General features: G+C 49.1%; 8 protein-coding genes across 8 annotated transcripts; 4 read left to right on the forward strand and 4 right to left on the reverse strand.

Moving 5' to 3' along the window:
- Positions 1–273: 273 nt before the first annotated feature.
- BGZ61DRAFT_500192 (heterokaryon incompatibility protein-domain-containing protein) lies at positions 274–3,062 on the forward strand (the record flags this gene model as incomplete). Its single annotated transcript, XM_046251524.1, has 3 exons — positions 274–354; positions 703–1,802; positions 1,865–3,062. The coding sequence occupies 3 exons, from the start codon at positions 274–276 to the stop codon at positions 3,060–3,062; spliced, it is 2,379 nt and encodes a 792-aa protein (XP_046095045.1).
- A 535-nt stretch (positions 3,063–3,597) lies between these two features.
- Positions 3,598–4,545, reverse strand: BGZ61DRAFT_176491 (uncharacterized protein). The gene is made up of 2 exons (XM_046237639.1): positions 4,366–4,545; positions 3,598–4,311 (listed from the first exon to the last, which is right to left on the reverse strand). The coding sequence occupies exons 1-2, from the start codon at positions 4,503–4,505 to the stop codon at positions 3,771–3,773; spliced, it is 681 nt and encodes a 226-aa protein (XP_046095046.1). The 5' UTR covers positions 4,506–4,545; the 3' UTR covers positions 3,598–3,770.
- A 1,493-nt stretch (positions 4,546–6,038) lies between these two features.
- On the reverse strand, positions 6,039–7,714 carry BGZ61DRAFT_371902 (general substrate transporter; the record flags this gene model as incomplete). Its single annotated transcript, XM_046242139.1, has 4 exons — positions 6,039–6,303; positions 6,357–6,437; positions 6,493–7,580; positions 7,631–7,714. The coding sequence occupies 4 exons, from the start codon at positions 7,712–7,714 to the stop codon at positions 6,039–6,041; spliced, it is 1,518 nt and encodes a 505-aa protein (XP_046095047.1).
- Positions 7,715–8,380: 666 nt separating this feature from the next.
- On the forward strand, positions 8,381–9,748 carry BGZ61DRAFT_434256 (uncharacterized protein; the record flags this gene model as incomplete). The annotated part of the gene is made up of 2 exons (XM_046243950.1): positions 8,381–9,451; positions 9,503–9,748. The coding sequence occupies 2 exons, from the start codon at positions 8,381–8,383 to the stop codon at positions 9,746–9,748; spliced, it is 1,317 nt and encodes a 438-aa protein (XP_046095048.1).
- A 1,004-nt stretch (positions 9,749–10,752) lies between these two features.
- Positions 10,753–12,490, reverse strand: BGZ61DRAFT_568377 (heterokaryon incompatibility protein-domain-containing protein; the record flags this gene model as incomplete). Its single annotated transcript, XM_046256003.1, has 1 exon — positions 10,753–12,490. The coding sequence occupies exon 1, from the start codon at positions 12,403–12,405 to the stop codon at positions 10,753–10,755; it is 1,653 nt and encodes a 550-aa protein (XP_046095049.1). The 5' UTR covers positions 12,406–12,490.
- A 2,675-nt stretch (positions 12,491–15,165) lies between these two features.
- BGZ61DRAFT_486488 (uncharacterized protein) lies at positions 15,166–16,044 on the reverse strand (the record flags this gene model as incomplete). The annotated part of the gene is made up of 2 exons (XM_046249866.1): positions 15,166–15,461; positions 15,672–16,044. The coding sequence occupies 2 exons, from the start codon at positions 16,042–16,044 to the stop codon at positions 15,166–15,168; spliced, it is 669 nt and encodes a 222-aa protein (XP_046095050.1).
- A 1,461-nt stretch (positions 16,045–17,505) lies between these two features.
- Positions 17,506–18,597, forward strand: BGZ61DRAFT_540802 (uncharacterized protein; the record flags this gene model as incomplete). The annotated part of the gene is made up of 1 exon (XM_046254960.1): positions 17,506–18,597. The coding sequence occupies one exon, from the start codon at positions 17,506–17,508 to the stop codon at positions 18,595–18,597; it is 1,092 nt and encodes a 363-aa protein (XP_046095051.1).
- Positions 18,598–19,401: 804 nt separating this feature from the next.
- BGZ61DRAFT_594356 (redoxin family protein) lies at positions 19,402–20,298 on the forward strand (the record flags this gene model as incomplete). Its single annotated transcript, XM_046256846.1, has 3 exons — positions 19,402–19,690; positions 19,749–19,932; positions 19,992–20,298. The coding sequence occupies exons 1-3, from the start codon at positions 19,678–19,680 to the stop codon at positions 20,296–20,298; spliced, it is 504 nt and encodes a 167-aa protein (XP_046095052.1). The 5' UTR covers positions 19,402–19,677.
- Positions 20,299–21,851: the final 1,553 nt, after the last annotated feature.

The raw sequence follows: 21,851 nt of genomic DNA on the forward strand, positions 1-21,851 counted from the left end.
CACGAAGTCCTCTGGGCACTGGTTTCGTATATCTGGAATATTAGGTTGCAAAATGAGGTAATTGGTAGCGCATGCTGAATATGACGCTGCCCAACATGAAGGAAACGGTGCCCAACGCTAGGCACTTGTAAGCACAAAGATGAACACATTTCATAGGTTGGCACCACGCAAGCCACGAGCACTACTAAACCCTGTAGATGAGGATTGGGCCAACCGCGTGTCAGTTCAACCTTCAGCTCTGCGCCTCGATTACAAAAAGTGCTCGTTTGTAGAATGGCCTGGCTGTCGTCCCCGCAGTTTGATTCGCTGTTGTCCTTGGCTGAACCAGGCCACTACCCCGAGGGAGCCGGAGCTGTATATTCGTAATGTGCAGGGAGGAATGGCAGTCTATATGTACCATGCTTGATCCATCTTGTATCATGATCTCAGCTTCTACCTTTCGTTCAAGTTACTGGTCGGGTCAATCAATAGAACAACCACCGCCCCCGACACCCTACAGAACGGATCTGTACAGCCTGCTGTTTATTCCCGAGCCACATCTTTGTGACTGCTTTGATGAAGATAAAGACGACGAATCCATATCGTGCTTCCGGGTACCTGTCAAATTAGCAACATCAAATAGGCATGACGTCCAGCTCTGATAGCTGGGAGTCTGACGAGTCGGATGACCAACATGCCCTTCCCACAGGCGCAGGCGCAGAGACCCTTCCGTTGCTTTCTGTTCCCAGCCATGTGTCGCGTCCCAACGACAAGCTATGCAGCGTCTGCGAAGGCCTCCACCTCAACCCCAGACGCTTCGTCGTCCTACCTGGTGACAAGGAAGGGAACAAGCCGATCAAGCGAGACATCCACCTCGGCAACGTGGAGGATATGAAGAATAAGGTGGACTGCCCGCTGTGCCGCCTAGTCCTGGTGGCTTTGGGCGGAGACGAGGTCCCGACACACGAAGATAACGAGCCGATCAAGGTCGACATGGGCTGGAATACCAAAGGCCCATCCCCAGATCCCAGAGCGCCGTGGAACTACCGACCCGAAGTTCGGGTCCTGAGCCCGTACGTACGCAAGCTGAGCGGGGGCCCCGTATCCAAGAGACTCAACCTCTTCCCTGAAATCACCCTCCTAGCCAACGACTCGCCGACGAAGTCCATGGCGTACTTCATACGCCCTATCCGCCAGGACATGATCGACTTTGCCCTGGTGCGGAGATGGCTGGCTCTCTGCCATACGCACCACGGCGAGGGCTGCCGTAGGAACCCTATCCTAAAGGAGCTGAACAGATCCCATCCCGCCAAGGAAGTGCCCGACTTCCGGTGCATCGACGTAGAACAAGACTGCTTGGCTACGTTGCCGGTCGGATGCCGCTATGTGGCGTTGAGCTACGTCTGGGGCCGGCAAAAGTTCTTTTCAACAGTCACATCAAATGTCAAGTCCCTCCAAGAGCCCCACGCTCTCAAAAAGCCTGAGTATCTGGTCCAGATACCGCCCACCGTCAAGGACGCCATGCAAGTTACGAAGAATATCGGCATGAGATACCTATGGGTTGACACCCTGTGCATCGTCCAGGATGACTTGGAGAAAAAGCCGGTAACAATCAAGAAGATGGACCTGATCTACGGCGCGGCAGACTTGGTGATAGTCGCCGCAGGCAGCGAGAATGCATATTCCGGGATCGCCGGAGTTCTTCCCGGCTCCCGAACGTCACGACAGCCGATCGAAGAGATGGCACCAGATTTTCGACTGGCGTATAGATCCAGATATGCAGACTCCATGCAAGCTGTGCCGTACTCCTCCCGCGGCTGGACGTAAGTTCGAACCCAATCACATTCCGCATGTTCTCGCCCGAAGCTAATGAGCTCGCATGTAGATTCCAGGAGACGGACTTTGCCCTACGATCTCTCGTCTTCGTTGACGGCAAGGTCGCCTTTCGCTGTCAGGGCAACGACGCGTGGGAGGAGCACGTATTCGAACCTCCGCACGAGATCAGGGGACAAGGGGGTCACGGCCGCGGATCCGATGTCGACGATGTCGGACAATACGAAGGCCTTATTCAGGGCTATTCGAAGCGCGTGCTGTCGTACGAGGCGGACGTATACAACGCCTTCGCCGGCGTAGCGCGGAAAATGATGTGCCAGCTTGATAGCGACCTCTGTCATGGAATCCCGACCGTCTACTTCGATTGGTTCCTCCTTTGGGGCCCCCTTTCCGATCAGATCCGGCGACTCTCCGATCAGGTCCAGCCGCTCTCGGAGGAACCCAGGCTACCCATCGGCCCAAGCTGGTCTTGGTCCGGCTGGGTCGGCTGCTCGTGGCCGCGTTTGTGGGATTGGTACAATAGGAGCATCGCGCGTGTTAAGAAAGCGATCCGGAAGCGGACCTGGATTATCTGGTACCAGCGGGAGCGATACGAGTCGACGGACTGTAAGCGCCTCGTGAGGCACAACGACGTCAACGACAGCGTCGGTTCTAGTTTCAAGGCCAACCGAAACTTCTACGGTTCACGGCCTCAACGGCGTTTTGACGGCTTGGACTGCTCACGGGTCGAGCCCACCAAGCTGGTGCTGGCGGATATCAACCCCCCGACCTACGTGGATGACACTCTCAGTAATCACAGCGGCTCGGGCTTCCTCCAGTTCTGGACCGTATCGCTCACCCTGCGACTCGCTGAGCCGGTCAGCCCTGACACATATAGAGGGCCGGTGCATCGGCGCAAGCGGCTGGGCATATTTGGCCGCAGCGGACGGGAACTCGGCACCATCACGGTCCAGCCGCCCTGGTTGGAGGACAACCCGGTTCCAGAGGACAGAGAATTCATCCTCCTTTGCGAGGGGAGGGATGAGCGAGCAGAGAATGGCAGGCTTGACGACGACGAGGGGTGGAGGTATATGGCCATGTTGATCGAGTGGCGGGACAAGGAGGGTGGGAAGACTGCGATGGGGTCGATTGTCTGCGATAACAAGCCGAGTATGTATGCTGAGCGGGTCTCTATCGGGTCCATTGGGAAGATGGACTTGAAGGAGGCACTTGGGGATGGCCCGGTTTGGAAGGAGATTATTCTCGGCTAATGACCCATGGTCATGATATTTAACATAGAGTACTTGATATAAGCTTGTATCTGATTCTCTGATGAGTACGTGGATGAAGAAGTATATTATGACGGTTAGGTCTGTTCTGTTATCGCCATAGTCCAAAGTACAAGAAAATGAAATATTCGTGACGGCATTAAATTTTCCATACCGAGTTCCCCCATACGATGCAGTTTTCCCTTTTGCCTTCCTGGTTCTGAGGGAGCATATATACAATGGCTCAGTTTGCGATGGGTGTTGCAGGTTAAATGTACAAAATCTCACTCCATCTACGCGTTGTCTGGGGCTTAGGATGTCATCGTAGCGTTGTGTGCCAGTTCCTTTAGTATCTGAAGTCGCCATCTAGACAATTGAGATTTGACGTCTTGTTCACAGCCATTACAGCCGAGGAACAACCATTAATCTGATCCTGCAATCAGACTCAACTCGCTGCGCAGGTTTACTGCAAATCTGGTCGACTTGAGCAGAGAAATTGCAGGAGCTCCATCGACCTTACGGGCAACGCTGGATCGGTGCATCCCGAAAGGGAGATGATGCGTGGTTTCGAAACGTCGTGCGAAAACCACGGCGCGGCTAAAAGGCCTCGAGCCACAGACCAGTGTTGTTCCATCCGGTGATGGTTGTGAAACTGAGCATCGTATACTGATTGAGCGGATGGATGTCCTATTGGAACACTCAACACCAGCATCAGACATTAGTCAACAACCACCATGCTGCCAGCGAACCATAGATGCCGATCAAAGCTGAGAGGGAGGAACTTTGTATCGAGTTCGCTGAAGAGTTCGTAGTGACTGTCGGCAATTCCGAAGTGGTAGTAGTATCGGACTCGTTGACCATAGAGACCGGGACCTGGATAAACAAGGATACGTCGTGGATCAAAAACTCGGCCGGGAGGGAAGGGCATTTCTGCTCGACGGATAGATATATGCCTTCGAGTCCGTCGGTGTAGTTGAAGGCCTTCTTGGAGTCGATTTCGAGGACCGAAAACGTGGGCAACAACTTGCCGACCCAGACAATGGTGTTGTTCAGGGCGACGCTCATCTGACAGAGCTGGGATTTTTTCAGATCGGAGCGCGGAGCTTTGCCAGAACGTGGGTCGAAACTCTCGTTGGGATTCGAAATCTCCATGTCGACAGCGACCAGGATGACGTCTCCATCTTCGGCGTCCTTGGGGAACGTGGCGGGGATCGTGAAGTTGGCGACATCCGTCGGCGAAGCAATCATTCGGCTGTTCAATACCGGTCAATGATCCGCCCGGGGCCATGAGAAGGCATCGACTTACATTAAAGTGTCATTGTAAAATACCGCATTGCTGCTTAATGCGGCGCCAGTGAGGTTCTGCGTCGCACTGCTCTGGGTGGCGGCTCCCAGGGTGGACAAGAAGCCCACGCACAGGAAGAGGGCGCTGAGTTGTGGCTTCATGATGATGACGATCTGTGATGGTGTGGATGCAACAAGATCGACAGAAAACAAGTGGAAGACGCGGCATATTATGGTCTTGACCTCACGGCAAGGGTATTCGATTTGGCTTCGGCGTCATCTCCCAATCTTGGTGGGCTTCAATGCCCATTATTGCAGGGTCTCTCACAACACGGCTCAAAGCAGCTTAGGGCTTCATCTTAAATTCCGTCGTGCCATCTTCCGACCCCGGCGCAGGTGTCATCCGGTCTCTAGATTGGTCCTCATTTCCCTGCCCCTTGATTAAGCCGTTTCAGCCACAGGGTGTGGAGAAGCCCACGCCAAGCTGTTTGGGCAAGACGGAGAAATTTAGCAGAGTTTTGGTCGCCAAATATGCGGTTGCGGATTGACAAGCATCTCGCCACTGAACATGTCCGCTTCATTTTGTCTACTATCTGAATAGCTAGCCCAATTCACAGTAGCGCCGCCGTCTCCACATAATGGTGTAATTGGAGGGTGGCACACTGAACTGTTTGGCTTCTTGTTTGGCCTCATCTCTTCTCGCTTTCAACACACTCGGCCCACTGACCGACCAACTCTATTGCCGACTATATGATTCCCTGTTGGACGACACGACAGAGGCGAATGACGCCGTGGAGCTTCCTGGCAAGGAATGGCCGTTCACCATGACGCCATTAATTCAGACCGAACAAGCGGCAATAAACCGTGGCTTGGTTACTCATCCAGCCAAGCAAGCACTGATAAGGACGCCAAGGCCAACAACCACTGCCAAGTCACACTCCAATTTGCTCTGGAGGGAAGCATTGTATACTTGAGACAGACGGCTGCAGCTACAATCTGCACCCATAGCCGACACTCACATTCCAAATTCATTAGCCGCATAAATGGGGGGAAAAAACCTGTTGTTTTATTTCCGGTTGGAAATTCGCTCGCGTCGCATGGGGCATTCTCTATTTGTTGAGATTACAAGGACAGATGAATCTGTGACTGCCCCATTTTGTTGGCGAGAGAGGCACGTATTGCGGCCCGAGACCGAAAGTCTATGAGATCCCGAACGGATAATGGAGAAGCGCGTGCGCGAGGTACACCAGTCCTTCAACCAATTTGAGGACACAAGCGATGAAGCAAATGGCAATATTGTGTTCGCCTGGCAAAGTGGCCACCGTCCCTTCCAGCAAGGTATAACGTGTCTAGATGGAGCTTTTCCAAGGAGCTTTTCCAACGAAATTACAGCCACTGCTACCAGATTTTCATTTGTGGACATTCACACAATGGCATGGATTTCTGCTCCTGCTATTCTGAAGTGAAGACCGTGTCTATTCAATACAGAAGGTATAGGGTAGGAAGGGTGTCGCCAAGTCCCAGTGGGAATCAGGATGTATGTGTAAGCGGGGGTGGTTCCTATAGATACCAGTTGGCAATACCGGACATCATGGAGGGGAATGCCAAATTTCACTACTTGTCATTACTCAAGTTAGCTGGCCGACTTGGTGTAAATACTTAATTTATGAAGAATAATGTGCAGTTTCTCGTGAGCTAAGCTGTCTTGACATCCGCCGATGCCGCGGTAATCTGATTGACCTCCTGAGTCACCTCTTCACCATTGAACTTATTACCCAGTTCTCCTTCCGAGATAGGCTTGCTTCCGTCGTAAACTTCCATGATGTCCACGAGCTGATCGCGAGGAACACCATTGAAGCGCTGATCAATCTGCTCTAGAGTGAGGCCACTCGTCTCTAAATACGTGAAGAATATAACGACAGCGACAAAAACGTTCCAGCAAGCGCCGACGATATAAAACCTTTTGAATCGTTAGTCATTGTGTATTAAGTGGACACATTGAAGATTACTTACCGCCATCCGATTCCTGCAAGCCCGATTGGGATGACATATTGATTGAAAAAGCCCGCGGTGGAGGTGAACATGGAATAGACGCTGTGGATGTATGTTAGTTACATATTTCATTGGATAGGCAGTAGAATTCACGTACCCCATGCCCTTTGCGCGGATAGTGAAGTTCAGAACCTCCGCGCAGTATGAGAAAGATAGAGGAGTCCAAGTAGACGAGTATCCAATTTGGAATAGGAAGACCATGGCGATGATGCCATTCCGTCCGAGAGCATTGTCCGTTTGATCCGCTGTAAGGCCTGCCATTGTCGCGAGAACAGCGGCACAGAAAGATGTTCCACAAACCAACATGGGAACTCGGCCGACCTTGTCGATAATGCATATTCCGCAAAGGGCAGCGGCGAAAGCGACACAGTTCTGACTAACATTGATAGCGAACTGCTCTTTCTCAGACGTGATGCCAGCCAGGGTAAGAACACTGCTGAGATAGAAAGTGATGATACTCGAGCCAATAGTCTGCTCAAAAACACCAAGGGTCAAGAGAATAAAGCCCCGGTAGAGGTTCGACTTTTCCGAGACAAAGGCTTTCCACCATGCTCTGTAGGAGTCAAACCCGTTTGCCTGCTCGAAGGCGATGGTTTCTCGAATCTCTCTGAATTGAGTAACGACCAGGGGATTCGTCTCGTCTCCTTTGCCATGGAACCTGGCAAGTACCTGAAGGCCTTCTCGTTCCCGGCCGCGGGAGATCAGCCATCGAGGGGATTCAGGAATGAATGGAAGCGAGCAGATGCACAGTAAGGCAGGGGCCGCCATGCACACGCAAATCAGGCGCCATGCCCAGTCTCCAGAAAGGCTTCGTGCGCCGTAACCGATGGCCGAAGATATGATGGCACCAAGAAGCCAACATGCCCAGTATAGACCAGCGACAAAGCCACGACGTGAAGGTGGTGCCAGCTCCACGAGGTAGGTTGGTACAGCAGCAATATCTACTGACTTGGCGAAGCCAACGAGAATTCGACCGACAAAGAGTTGGGCCTTGTGCGTCGCAGTAGAATGGAGAATGCAAGACAGGAGCACAATGCTTGCGGACAACAGGATTCCTCCCTTTCGGCCTAATTTGTCCACAATGGCTCCAGCAAATAAGCCTGCGACAATGCCACCGAGGTTTTGCGCAGCCGTCAAAAGACCTTTCAGGTTCGTATCTATCTCGAACTGGACTTGGAATGATGACTGTGGATAACGTTTAGCTATTGATCAGTCGATAGGAAGAGCAAACAAACCAGGATGTTGAGAGAAGACATCATGCTGGCATCGTAGCCAACACTCGCGCAATTGAGTGCTGCCACGAGGCAGATGAGCAACATGGATTTATTGAGGCCAAACATGGTGGCGGGTCTGTCGGTGAGATTTGCGTTGACAAGTATTTGCTTCAATTCGCGATACTCCGCAGCAATTGGTCAGCGACCGTTTCCACTAAGCGGTGGAGTGTCAGCAGATGATGGAAGAAGCAATTCTGGACACGGGAATACCATTTATAGATATGCGGATTTGTGCATGGCCAGGCATGATAGTGTGGTGGAGAAAGATGGGAAAAGGGAAGACGGCTTTTCGGTAAAGGACGACCGAGAGGCGTGATGGAGCGGTCTAGTGAAGATGATTTCGATATGGTTATCTAGTCATAGTCTGATAGATAACACTAAATACAACCTTAGTTATCTAGTCGTAAGACTCCACCACACGAATGCGTGCTGACGCGGCGGGTCCGTCTACAACCTCACACAACCCCTCCGATAGAGTCCATAGAGTCCGATAAAGTCCGATAGATTCTGGTATATCCGGGTTGGGTATCCACAAATTTGTCGGCCCGTCCGATGCAGCCAAGTCACCTCGCTGATTGTGCTCCGCGGATATAACGCGCATGGTAAAACTAAGATAGCGAGCTAATCCGCACGCATCAACCTGCACCGACCTTCAGTGGTTCACCCTCAACATCATTTCGGCTTCAATTGTCTGAAAATCACGGCCGCAAAATGCCCGGGAAACTTGTTAGTTGGCCGGCCTGGCAAGAGTTTGAAACTCCCCCGAAGGGCGTTTCTGAAGACACCTTCACATTCTCCCCCAAGGCTAAAGCGGACGTCATCGCACAGTATGGTGAAGAAGCACTCCGCAAAGGTTGGCTTAAGGTCTGCAAAGATCTCGAGGCTGTTACTGAGAGGCTGAGCTCGCTTGGGAGTGAGGCTGTTCCCGTTTTGGACATGAAGGAGATCCGTGATGGCGGGCTTTCGGATGCCAGACGATCGGAGCTAAAATCCAGTGGTTGCTGTATCGTGAGAGGTGTGATCGAAGAAGGGGAGGCGACGTCATTGTTCAAAAACCTGAAGGGCTTTGTGGCCGCGAACAAGGACAGCATCAGTGGCTGGCCTATAGAGTCTCCTGCGATGCTCAGGCTATACAATTCCCCAACCCAGATTGCAGTCAGGACGCACCCTAACCACATCCTGTTGCAAAGAACATTGAACTCCCTCTTTCACGATGAGTCTGGAGAAACAAGCCCCGAACCACTCAGCTATACAGATGCAGCGCGGATTCGCCCTCCCGGACAAGCCTTTTTGGGTCTCGGACCCCATATTGACGCCGGAAGTCTGTGCCGTTGGGCAGATGCGCAATACCGCCAAGTATATGACAACATCTTCTCTGGTTATCCCGAACTTCATGACGCCTACGACCTCAACGTCCGCAAGGATGCCGATCAATTTCTGTTCAAGGCCAACGCTCACTCTGTCGTTTTCCGTGCCTTTCAGGGTTGGACGGCATTGACGCCAACATCAGCTGGTTGTGGCACGCTGATGCTCTACCCCGAAGTCTCGACGGTCATTGCCTATGTGATGCTGAGACCTTTCTTTGCCCCACCAGAAAACCGGGAGGATATCATGGATGCCAGCAAGTGGACATTTGACCCCAAGTCTAGCTGGCTTCCTGGCACTATGACGGACCAAAGCCAGCGACTGAGTACGAGCTCCCATCCCCATCTTCGGCTGGAAGATTGTCTTGCGCACATTCCGCCAATGAACCCTGGCGATACAGTCTGGTGGCATACAGATGTGAGTTTTCGTTACGCTACTCGCTGTCCTGGTTAGACTAATTTTGAATAGATGTGCCACGCTGTCGATCCTGAGCACCAGGGTGATCAAGACGCCAGTGTAGTTTATGTGGCCGCATGCCCGACTACCCCTCGAAACAAGGAGTATATCAAAGAGCAGCTGCAGGCGGCGCTAACTGGACAAGGTCCTCCGGATTGTCCGAATCTCGTCGTTGACGAGTCCAAATTTAAAGGATATACGGGATTTTCTGGTGTTTCAGAAGAAGGAAAGATTGTGTTGGGATTTCCACTTCTTTAAAAATTTGAACGGGACGGGGAGGAACAGACATACTGTTGGATGATGAACCAAACCAAACAGATTGCTAGGAGAGAGCAAAATCAACATCGGTCACCGAATTTTTAATGATGCTTGAGAAATAAAATCGGCTCTATAATGCTCAGTTCAGTCAAATTATAGGATGCAATGCCCGTAGCTGCTCGAGGACTGAGTCGGGGCTCACGATATGCTGTATTACGTACAATACCTACGCCGGCTCACTTACGCGACGAAGAACAAATGTGGAATATTCAACGAAAAGCAGCTCTATTTATCGGAAAGTATATTACATGTGAATGCGTGTGCACCTCTAATCCCGGTCGTGACGACGATGAGAGGCGCCGATTACACGACTGGACTGTGAAGTTGTGGCGGCGGGATGACAAGTACAATGGTCGCTGAAGAAATGTCGAGATGGCTCAACCAGACTGGCAACGAGCTGACAGATTAAACTCTAAAGCAATGATTACCCTGTACCTCTGTTATCAATTGCATCTTCCACTTTTCAAAATCTTTTATCCCTGTTTCGGCACTTGCGAAATACCACCGCATCATGGGCCCCAACTAGACAACCCCTGCTTTCCCCACGTCGGACCGTCCGACAAACAGTCGATTCGACCCTTCTGTGTGCACCTAGTCGTGAGATATCACTGTTTTGTAATCCGGAATTTAAGCTTAGAAACAAGGGAGGGATCGTAGCGCTCCTGGATTGTGGGCAAGATCCCTAAGGGAGGGCACGATCTTTCTGTAACTGCCTGGTCTTAATACAGGCCGTGATATATTACTGCTAGTTATAACTGCCTAGTTCTCATGCAGACTGTAATATTTATAAAGCTTTTATTGAAAATAATTTTATTTTATAAAAAGTAAAAAAAAAAAATAGAAAATAAAGATTAAAAAACCTTGGAAAGTACTCCGTAAAAAAACCGTAGAATGGCAATGTTTCTGATATTTTATATAGTATATCTAATTCCTCTAGAGTAATACTATATCAGAACTAACCTCTGCTTTACCCATATCTGAGGCCAGTTCCCTAAAGAATCCTCATCCAGGGAGCATTTAAATCTTCCTACTCGTATGTATTTTTCACCCCGCGGACAGAGCACTAAGCCATCTATCCCAACTACAGAAATTGAACCTTCTGATATATCCCAAGAACGCATGGCCCGTAGGCCGCGACGTGCTACGACCATGAGCGCAACATAAACCTGCCCCTCAAGCTTGCCCTCCTCACTAGCTGCAAACTGACGGGTGGATTTCTCAACAGACTTGTTGGAATCCCGAATCTGGTAGAGAAAGCAAGTTCCCAAGTTCGAATCCTTGGATAATATCATAGCCATATCTTCTTCCCTAGCATCAAACCTCAACCGACTGCTATTTAAGCTTGTAATAACGGCGTCTTTCCCCCAGACGAGAGGCATTGTCCACCCCTGAACGATGAGTTGCCCTCCTGTCACTTCCCCGAAAGGGATGTCTGGGTTTCTCAAGCTGATGTAGTGTTCGACTATCTGGAGCTGCCATTCGTCAAGGTTGAATTGGGAACTCGGAGCATCATTGCCAATTGAAACTCGCCCGTCTCTCGACGCCCAGGACCATGATGGCGCAAGAAATGTTTCCGATAACGGCAAGGTGGTAGCTGACCAAAGCAATCCACAATGAATATCGTGAGCCCACAGCCCAGCGAGGTATGGGCCTAGTTTGGGGGTGAGATTGGAGGCTATTCCGGCAATGCCCGGCAGCTTATCGGAGGCGACACTCAGCTTGCGACTGGTGTATTCTTGCACGACGTCGTAGTAGTTAGTGAGAAGCAGCCTCAAGTCGTGGGCAAGGGGCTCATGCTGTGTGTTTGGGTGGATGATGGCGCTGATGTGACGGTACTCCTCAATGGGGTACGGCCTCACTCTGAGCAACGGGGCACCGTCGGAGCCCTTCAGCACCTCAGGGCATCTCCAGTAGATCATCTTGGACCCAAAATAGAGATTGCGAGGCGAGAGGACCATTTCTTGCAGGACCCAACCACGAGAGTTGAGAGGGGACTGCGCCGTCTCCTGATACCAACTTGGGAAATTCTCGCAATGGTCCAGATGCAGTCTCACAACAGCATTGTTTTCATCGCCACTAGGGAAAACCCGCACAGTTGCTGGCTTCGGGAAGTCGATGGTTGGCCATGGGCCAAGGATGCCACCTTCGCTCCCCTCAGCGGCCATGGCGGATATTGTCAGAAAGGCGTTGCGATAAACATGGCCCATCTTTTTGGATTCCTTCTCCCAGTCGCTCCTTGAATCTTGAATGATGCAAAGAGAGTCGATCCATAGGTACCTGATGCCAAGATTGCGTGTGATGGCGATGGCGTCTCGAAAATTACGCGGCAAGGACGAAGTGGAAATGGCATTCTGGAACTCGGCCAAGCGGCTCTCCTTTAATACCATTTTGATCGTACCGCCCCAGCAATGACTCAGGGCGATGTAGTTCGCTCGCATGCCCTGAGAGCACAGAATTTGGACACTGGCTGGGTGAGACTCGATACCGGCAGGCGTAACCCCCACGTCTACGACTCGAGTGGGCAGTTCAGAAGGTCCATGTTCTCGGTCCAGGCAATGAGGGTGCTTTTGTTGGCATTCTTCCAACCATGATCGCATCGTGTTGTAGTTCGCCTCAGATCCAAGATCCAAATCTGTCTCGAAACGTCCGACTGGGTAGTCGCCTGCCCTCTGCCGATTCGCTGCTCCAGTAAGTGTCCATCGCCATCAACAGATGACTGATATTTACCTCTAGGGCTGGTTATGACCAGCGGCAGCTCGTAGAAGGGGCCAACACGAACATTCATTTTATCAACGCTCCTGCTCATGTTCCATTCCGATGTTATATCTCGGTTATCGAGGCAGATTCTCACATCCGACACCTCAAGCCCTTTCGCAACAGCGTACATGCTCCCAGCGAGTTCGGCCGACGGCTTGTTACCACGAGGCCATTTTGGTATATGTCCATCTTTATACGCGGTCCACTTGAAACAGTCGACTATGAACTGGCAGAGGGGGCAGCCGTTATTTGCGGCATTTTCGAGGTCGAGGAAGGACGCGTGGTGCTGGTAACACAGGGACGCTGGCGGGGGTGGGAGACGTGAACTCTGGCGAAGATCCTCTTGCATGAGCTGGACCAAGCGATCGATGGAAAGATCCTTACAGTAAAAGCAGAGCACCTCATCCATATCCGCAGTTGGAATTTACTTGAGGTTGTAGAACCATTAGGCTGAAGTAGGGAGGTTATCAGCTTACTTGCTTACATACATTGCCAAGTCCCAATAAAAACCGTCATGAATGAATGAAATTTATTCCGCCCGGGAGGACTAGCCTCATGGGGGCAGGTGCGCTAGGCTATTTAGAGTTCTAATTCGGCTGAAAGAGCCCCCCAAATGGACGGTCTACAATGAACTATTGCGCAAGGTTTTGCATTTCGGCTTGTCGCATGTCGGGATGAGCCTCTTTCTTCAAAGTCAGAGGCGCCTATAGCTGAAGGCCCAGGCCTAGGATTATCTTTTCCTTGATTCAGCTCTGTAGCTAGTTAAAATTACAAGTCTGTTAGCTCGGAAAGTATCCGGAGATGGTCCGAAGTCCGAGGTGATCAAGGGAGTTCTTCATAGAAGCTTCCTTTTTAAGAGTGAAGAGTGAGCAATGTAGATGATTTACACAAACTATAAACAAAAGTCACTGAATTACTGCATAGTTTTACCTCCAATTTAGGTATAGAATCCTCCATCAACTCCAATCACTGAACCGGTCATACATGAGGAATCCAGAACGTAGCTGACGGTTCGTGCAATATCGTCAGGAACTCCCATACATTTGGCAGGGAACAAGGCTGTATTCCGTTCCTCAATTCTCCCGCCTTGATCACATCGTGGGGAATCTTTATTTTGATTGCTCCTGGGGCAATGGGATTGGCCGTAATGCCCTTGGTTACATACTCGATAGCGACCCTCTGTCACACCCACAACCTAACAGGACATTATTAGGGCTGATATTCGCCCTCCTCATCGCGGCGACTTGAGAGAATAGCATGCCATCCTTGTCCAGCGAGCAAATCTGCCGTTGCCAAACCAATTCCAGACGCAGTTCCCGCGATCAAAACGGTTTTCTTCGAAGACGGCTCCTTGTTCATTGTGTACGTGACGTTGCAAGATGCTGGACAGTGTGAGAGTATCGTTTCATAAAAGGGTTCTTTTTAATTGACCACTACAAATTTCTGTACAATATGAGCGCAATTACTGTGTATATTTACCAATCTGTCTAAGAATAATCACAGTTGAACATCTTAAAGATCCGTAGCCTGAGAATCCTTTGATACAAACATGCGAAATGTAACCTTAATTTCAACCGAAATGTTTACCAGACTCCGGTAATTCGGCACCTGCGATGTGTTTACGACGGGGCCAAAAGTATAACGCATTATTGGCATTATTTTCAGATCCATCCATATGGATCACCTCCTCACTCTTGGGCGTAGTGCTGAACTTGGTGGGAACGTTGTAAGAGGTGGTAATCACTACCTTCGGACATGCCTATTCCTAAGGCGGTCAAACTCCTTTCAGACTCGAATTTGTTGTTTCTCATATCTGAGTGGAGTGCCTAATTGCTGGTTTCTTCAGATACAGAGGGAGGCGGTGACAGGTTGACTGGGTGCTGCGTATTCGATACCATGATGCATGGAGAGAGATAGAACTGCTCTACTGTATTATTAGCTCTCAGCGTGAATAGTGTGGCACTAGGGCCATAAACAACGAGACCTCTGATATGTTCCAAAGTAGGAACGAACTCAGAGATAACATGCTTAGTTCTGACATCCTATGATTGTATTTGGCTAAAGTGGATATTAATGACTGTATGGTTATGCAGTAAAGTGTTTACGTAATTGTCGTAAGGATATAAGGGGGGGTATGCAGTCCCACAAGGGACGTTCGTCTTTTTGTGACAGTAGTATATTGAACACAAGTACCGGATTATTCGGCCGCTTTCGGACTAACCCATTTAGTTAGGGCTACCTACAGAGTCCTTAGTTAATCCTGAATAACGAATGGGCTAAGTAAAAAGATATATAAGCTTTAGTTTAAAAAGCTCTTATATTATTTAGAGGTAGGATATACAATAGCCAGCAAGAGTGCGCGCTAAGAGCGGATTAAGATACCTTTTAAAGGTTAATACAGATATTAAAAATCTTAAGGTATTCTAAAGGTTTAAAAATAATAAAAAGCCTTCTTAATAAGAAAATTCTCGATACTGTTATAATTATAAAGTTAGCTAAGCTGCCACTTTATCTAACATTATACTACTTTCTAAAATTAGAAGATAGAAATCAGCATATTTATTATTTTAGGGGTGAAGTGCAACAGCCAGCTAGTTATTCTAATTACTGTAGATACTGTCAAAGATTAACAACATCTTAGTAATAACTAAGTGCATAACAGACTGGAGTGCAATTAAAATCCAATAGGCCCACTCTACCCGTCTCCGAATTTGTTCCCCCGGGTTCGTGCCATCACGGAGCTTTGGGACATTCTCGTCAAGTGTCTGGATCGTAGAATGTGTTTCCATATGTCTCCTCTCCGCTTGCTTGGTATGCCGTTCGAACTGACGGCTAAGATCTAATACGTAACCGCCAACAGTGTCGAAACTGGACTGCATCTCGCGTATGTCTTCGCCTATGTTAATGGTGTATCTTTTGATAGCACTGACTGTGGCTCTAGGGGGGTGGCGTAGAGTCAGCTCAAGTTGCTACGAGACCAAAAAAAAAAAAAAAAAAAAAAACTCAGTCCCGGGTCGGGTCATGTCTTTTTAGCCCTCCAAAATTCTTTTTCGTTAAGTATGGGTGACTTGCCTTTGGTCTGCTAGCAGCACTATCTCGAACAAACCTCGTCCGCTCCTTAAGACGTCTAATGATTTGTTGAGCTTTCTGTCAAAACTCTTGCCCACAACCTTTCGATCCATGAATGTGGTGCTGGCAAGTTGTTTCTGTAATAAAAACAGTGCATCATTGCAGTTCTTGAGGGAACTTTCCAGGAAGGCGAAAGCGTTTAATCTAGTCTTGTCTTTCTCGCAAGTTTCAAGGAGATGAGCTTGCAGGGTCGTCATTGCGTCGTTGAAGCAGTATAGTTCCTGTAAGAGAGCAGTGAGGCTTGCAGTAGTATGCTGGGAAGGACCGAGATGTCTTTTGCCCAGCCTCAGACAAGCTTGAGTGAGCTGTAGGAGGCCGACAATAGCCCTAGTGATGCTAAGGGGATCCATAGGCAAGGAGTTGACGCAGAACCAACAGTTATACTAGGAACGAGTGGGACTAGGGTGAGTCAAAAGGCAGGTTGGTTAGCCAGGGCGAATGGAGCAGAGCTCCAGTATCTGGTTCTCATTGCAACTTTTGGCAGCGGTTTTGGATGAGAAGGACAACTTGGGTGTAAATTGACCCATGATGCTTGAGAGATCTTTGAAACATATATAGCACTTCAAGATCTATGCGGCAGTGACAAGTTAAGCACCTCTGTGTTGCCTTGACTTGCTCCAACGGCACCCAGTAAATTATTCAGCCCCCCGTTAGCCTTGGCTGAACGCCAGCCCTGCCTCCTTGCATCGAGACATATGTTGCCATTAGACGCGCAACTGTTGCCCGGTGCGAGTTAACATGTCGAATCAAGATCAGGGCTTTTCTTTTTGGCGTTGGGTTAGAATTGGTATTTTAAGGAGAGGGCGGGGGGGATGGCTCATGCAAGGCAATGTTTTTACTTGCCCTCGTTGGACCGTTGGACTCTGCTGGATGGAAAGTAGATACACCCCAGTGTGCGAACTGGTACTCGTGGCCCCCTGTGTAGATGAGATATTTCATGCACGGTAATTTCTCTTGGTCTAATCGTTTTCGTGCGTCTCTTTCTCTCTCCTCTCCCTTTCATGTCAGCCCAAACTAGTCGTACTGGTTGATCCAAGTTTCGCTGCCCTACATCGCCATGAATTACACGACTTCTGGCAATTTGGTAGGTAATGAAGACGATCCTGTGCCGATCGATTCCCAGGCAGATCCCCAAGTCCCACCAACTACCGCTCTCACTTGTGAGAATAACCGCCGCAAAATATGAGCGCTGGGAGAAGACGGCCAGAAATAAACCGTCCAACGGGGCATTTCAAAGTTCCTCCGCGACCGAGCAGCCGACTCTAAGAGAAGACCAAAACTTGGCCGGGCCCGACCCTCCTCCTCCTGAGAATGAAGGAGGATTTGCTACGGACACGTCCGACGGCAGTCCCGATAAAGTTTCGTCCCATTCACCATCAACCCTTTCGGCACATAGGATTAGTCCCATCGCTTCATCGTCCACTCTTTCGCTCAACAATACCAGCCCGATAGCTTCGTCATCGGCCCACTCGCCAAACACAATCAACCCGCTAGTTTCTAACGAGATACTTTCCACAGGCCAAGAGCATGACTCTCTGCAACTGCTTGCAAGCAATGCACCGCAATCCTCGCCTCTGCCGCGAGACAGCTGGCCCTGGTTGCTACCTCGGCTGTTCTCGGCACTGAGCTTGGCACTGCCTGATGATATGTTGTTCTTCTGTCAAAGAGCAACTGCGACGGAGATAACAACCCAGGACCGCCAGACTATCTCAAATGAAGAGTTTAAGGATATGAGCCATGGTGGCAATGGAGATACTCCTTGGAATAGCACCGCGATGGCTCTCTATAACCCTGCCTCAACAGAACCAACCATGCCGTCTCCGTTCAAGTTTTCGGGCGTTGATGCGATTCTCTCTACCCAGGAGATGGTATTCGCGAACCCTTTGAACGTCGAGCTTTACCCATTTCCTCGATACAACCGAGACGGCTTCGACTCCAAGGTGATGCCAAAATACCACGACATTCTACGTACCGAAATGAGAGAGTGCTTGGACAAGATACACATGTTTGAGAGCGTGACCCTCGGAAACACCGAGGCGGCGACTGTCTTGATTGACAGGTTGGCGGTGGCGTATTTTGGTCTTGGGCACTACGACCAAGCCGAGCGGCAGTTCAAGAGAATTCTTCCGACTCTGCTGCTGCGTCACGGTCCAAATTCTCGCTACGTCGTTTCTGTCAAGAGAGACCTGGCCGAAGTGATTTTGCACCTCGGAAGATTCAACGAGGCAAACCAGATGGCCCACGAGGTCCATGCCGCGGCCCTTAACATCGACATTCCCGGCGGCTCTTTGGTTCAGAAATCTCTCCATGTTCTAGCCCAGTCGTTCGGAAACCTCCGCAACCTCGAGAAGGAAGAAGAGCTCCTGCGACAGCTAGTTCAGATAAGACTGGTGGCTTTCAGCCCCAGGCACGGTGAAACCCTGGCAGCTATACGGAGTCTTTGCGATTCTCTCACCGATGCGCATAGGCATTCCGAGAGCGAAGAATTGCTGCGAGTGGCACTGGAGCTCAGTCAAAGTGCCGACGTTTCTGACCGAAGGAAATGCCTCATCTGTCGCAAACTCGCTACGGTGTTGTATAAACTAGGCAGCTACCGTGAGAGCGAGGCGTTGTACCGCAAATCGGTCGACATGTCGGTGCGACTTCTTGGCAACGAACATCCGGACACCCTACGATGTAGATTTTGGATGTGCAAGGCCCTGAGAGCACGGGGATTCCTCGACGAAAGTCTGGAGCTTCTCTTACAGACGGTTGAACAGCAGATTAGAACGCGGGGAGAACTTAGAGGCAGCACCATCGAGTCTATGGCCGGCTTGAGCAATCTCCTGGTGCAGATCGCCTATCGCAAGAGGAAACAGGATGAATTGGAAGCCGTTGAACTTCCCGTAATACAGGAAAAGTAGGATGTTTGGGTGTGGAACAAGAGCCAGGGCCTCCAAGACCTTGCACTCTCTGGCGAAGTGCGGACGCTCTCCACGGTCGAGGAACACTTTGAGTGCGTACAGTTTCCCCTTGGTCGCACTATCTGTCTGCTAGAGAGAGAAATATTACTCATATATCTATATTTCACAAGGGCGTAGCTGCGGGCGGGACCTTTTCGGTTCTTACACAGAAGACCTCCCCGACAGTCCCTTTGCCAAGAAAGTCTCGTTCTCGATCAAAGGTGAGGCTCGCCCCGAGTCCTGGTACGTAGACATACTCCAAGCCTTGGAAGTCCATAATGATTCAGAGGTTAAGGCTGGACTCGGTGGGGGGATGCCGGGATATTACGACATAATAAGACGGCAATTTCCCACGTAGAGCCCGCCGTGTTGTCGCGTGCTTGGCTGTTGTTCTCTTCTCTCACGTTAATCACAACAGTAGCATGCCGGGCAGCAAGTATCTGGCCTGGACGTGGTACCAACCGCTTAATTGGGACACTCTTGGTCCGGCGGTTAAAAGTAAGGCGGACGTCCCCGAATCACCGTGCCGTGATTCGCGGGGAGTGTCCTTTCTGAGGCCCCTCTCCAGAGTTCTGAGGTCACCGGCGGCGTCAATCTGGGCCCTTGAAGCTGATATTGAATGGATTCAGAGGGAGGATCCCCCACTCGGTCAGATTCGGGCCAACGGGGTGAAGTTAGCGGACCCGGAGTGAATGGAGTGATAAAATTGCCCGGCATATTCCCCTTTGAGCTCGGGCCATGCATGGGTGCTGCAGTGCTGGGCCAGTGCCTTCTCGCCTTCTCGCCTTCTTGCCTTCTCGTATTCTTGCCTTCTTGCAACTTCTATATATCTGCTGGGGCAAGAGCAACCAACGCAGTTGTCCCACCGCATCCTTCTCCTTTTCATAGGCAGGTACCAACTTCACTTCTCAAATTCTCAACTCGGATTTCTCAACTTCATCAACTTCATCACCCGTCTCGGTTGTTCTCCAACAGCACCACTTTCTACCCTCCAAACATCATTCCAACCTCACTCAAAACTGTTCATCAGTCCTCGCAGCCATGGCTCTCGACCGTGAGTTCACCCCATGCTTTTCCTATCCCAACATCCAACTAACTCATCTGTGATCCAGACGCCCAAGTTCCCAAGACCATTCCCCGCCCCGTCGATGACGGCCTTGCCTCTCACCTCCTGGGTTCCACTATCCCCGCCGACCTGAGCCTCGTCTCCACCCAAGGAACATCTGTCAGGCTGGCTGAGCTGCCAGGTCTCACTATTCTCTTCTGCTACCCTCGCACCGGCGCGCCGGAGAGGCAGTCAAGCCAGAGTGGAACAACACGCCTGGTGCCCGCGGCTGCACGGCCGAAGCATGCAGCTATCGTGACAACTTTCCCCTGCTGACGGAGCTGGGTGCCAACGCCGTCTTCGGCTTGAGCGTTCAGGACTCCGCCTACCAGCAGGAGGCCAAAGAACGCCTGGGTCTGCCCTACGACCTGCTGAGCGATGAGAAGCTGGAGTTTGTCAAGGCCATGAAGATGCCGGTCTTCGAGTGGGAAGGGAAGCCGCTGACCAAGCGAATCACCCTCGCCCTCAGAGATGGAAAAGTGGAGCATGTATGGTACCCGGTTTTCCCTCCTGATGAGAATTCCGCCCAAGTTGCAGCATGGTTGGGAGCCCAGTAGACGGGGGGATGGATGTCACATGTATCAGTGTATCAGGGATATCACCTTTATCGGGATATCGGATTTCTGCGGCTGTGAAACTTTTCCTTCATCATCATAGGCGTCCATCGCCACCGGCCTCGTCAGCAGCTTCGACATCAACCTAGCCCTAGCCCTAGTCCTAGCTTTTCCTTGATTTATCTATAGCTAGTTGAAGCCAAAGACTCCGCAGCATCCGAAGCCTCTCGGCTGTCCGAGGTCATCCGAGGTCATCGTCAGCATCTTGGTCTAAAAGACTGCATTGTGTTGCTCAACAAAGTAAATTAGAGTATAACCTTGATGTATAACAACCTTCGGCCCCTCCAAATCTTTGTCTGTTAACCTTCAACCCAGAAACCTTCCGCCTCCGATAACTTATAAAGCAGTCTTATACTAAGCCTCCTCTAGTAACTATAGTAGCTCTAGTAGCTATATTTTATTTCTACTAATATTATTTAATTTCTTTTTATCTATTTTAGTAATTATATTATTTATAATTATCTTTTTAAAAAAATTTATTTTATTTTATTATTTATAATAAAAAATTAATTAAATTATATTTTTAATAAAAATAGAAATTATATAATAATTTAATATTTATTAATATATTATAATATAATAAAATTTATAAAATTAATTAAATTAACTATAATTCTTTTATTATAAATATAATTTTAATTATAAATAAAAATTTTTTTTTTTTTAAATTTATATTAGTAATTTATTTAATTTAAAAAAGTAAATAAAAATTAAATTAAATTTATTAAATTAATTAAATTAAAAAACTCTTATTTAAATAAAAAAAATATTAAAAGCTTTTTATATATATAATTATTTCTATTTACTAGATATAATAATAAAATTCTTTAAAAGTATATAATATAATAAATAATTAACCCTTAATAAGGAAACCTAGTATTTAAATTTACTGTATTTTCGTTGCGCGCACATTATAGTTGCCAAGGCTAAAGTTTTAAGTTTCAAGCTGCTTTTTTCTTCTCTACCGGAATCCTATCTAACTTTTTCGACTCTAACCTTAATAATTATACTAAAAACTCCCACAACCCGACCTAACGCCCCGAGATCCTCATTCAAATCCCCCCTCCCACCCTAGATAGCTAGCATCCATACCAGCCCGACGCAGCATAATAACTCCTAGAACCAGAGGTTATATTTTTTACGGCTAATTTCTACAAGGAACTTTTAGCCCCTATTGTCGTCGGTATTTTCGATATCATCGGCCAGGTTATATAATACGCCCATTTCTATCCGGATAAATATAATATCGATGCCGGTAGCCTAACTTCCCTGTAGATTGGCTCTATTCCTATCGTTAAGAAATAGACTGCATCCGAAAATGGCTAATACAATCCTTTAGTTTCTATCCAGGTATTCTGGGTGGTGTAGTAAGAGGTCTAGGAGGTTCCTTTAAGGAATTTTAAATAGTTATCTAGCTTGTATCTTTCCCTTTTATCTTAAAGATTCTAATAGAATCCTATGCTATGCTGGAATCTAGATTTATATCCCTAATATGC

Source organism: Ilyonectria robusta (genome assembly GCF_021365365.1).
Source record: "Ilyonectria robusta strain PMI_751 chromosome Unknown BGZ61scaffold_48, whole genome shotgun sequence".
NCBI lineage: Eukaryota > Fungi > Ascomycota > Sordariomycetes > Hypocreales > Nectriaceae > Ilyonectria > Ilyonectria robusta.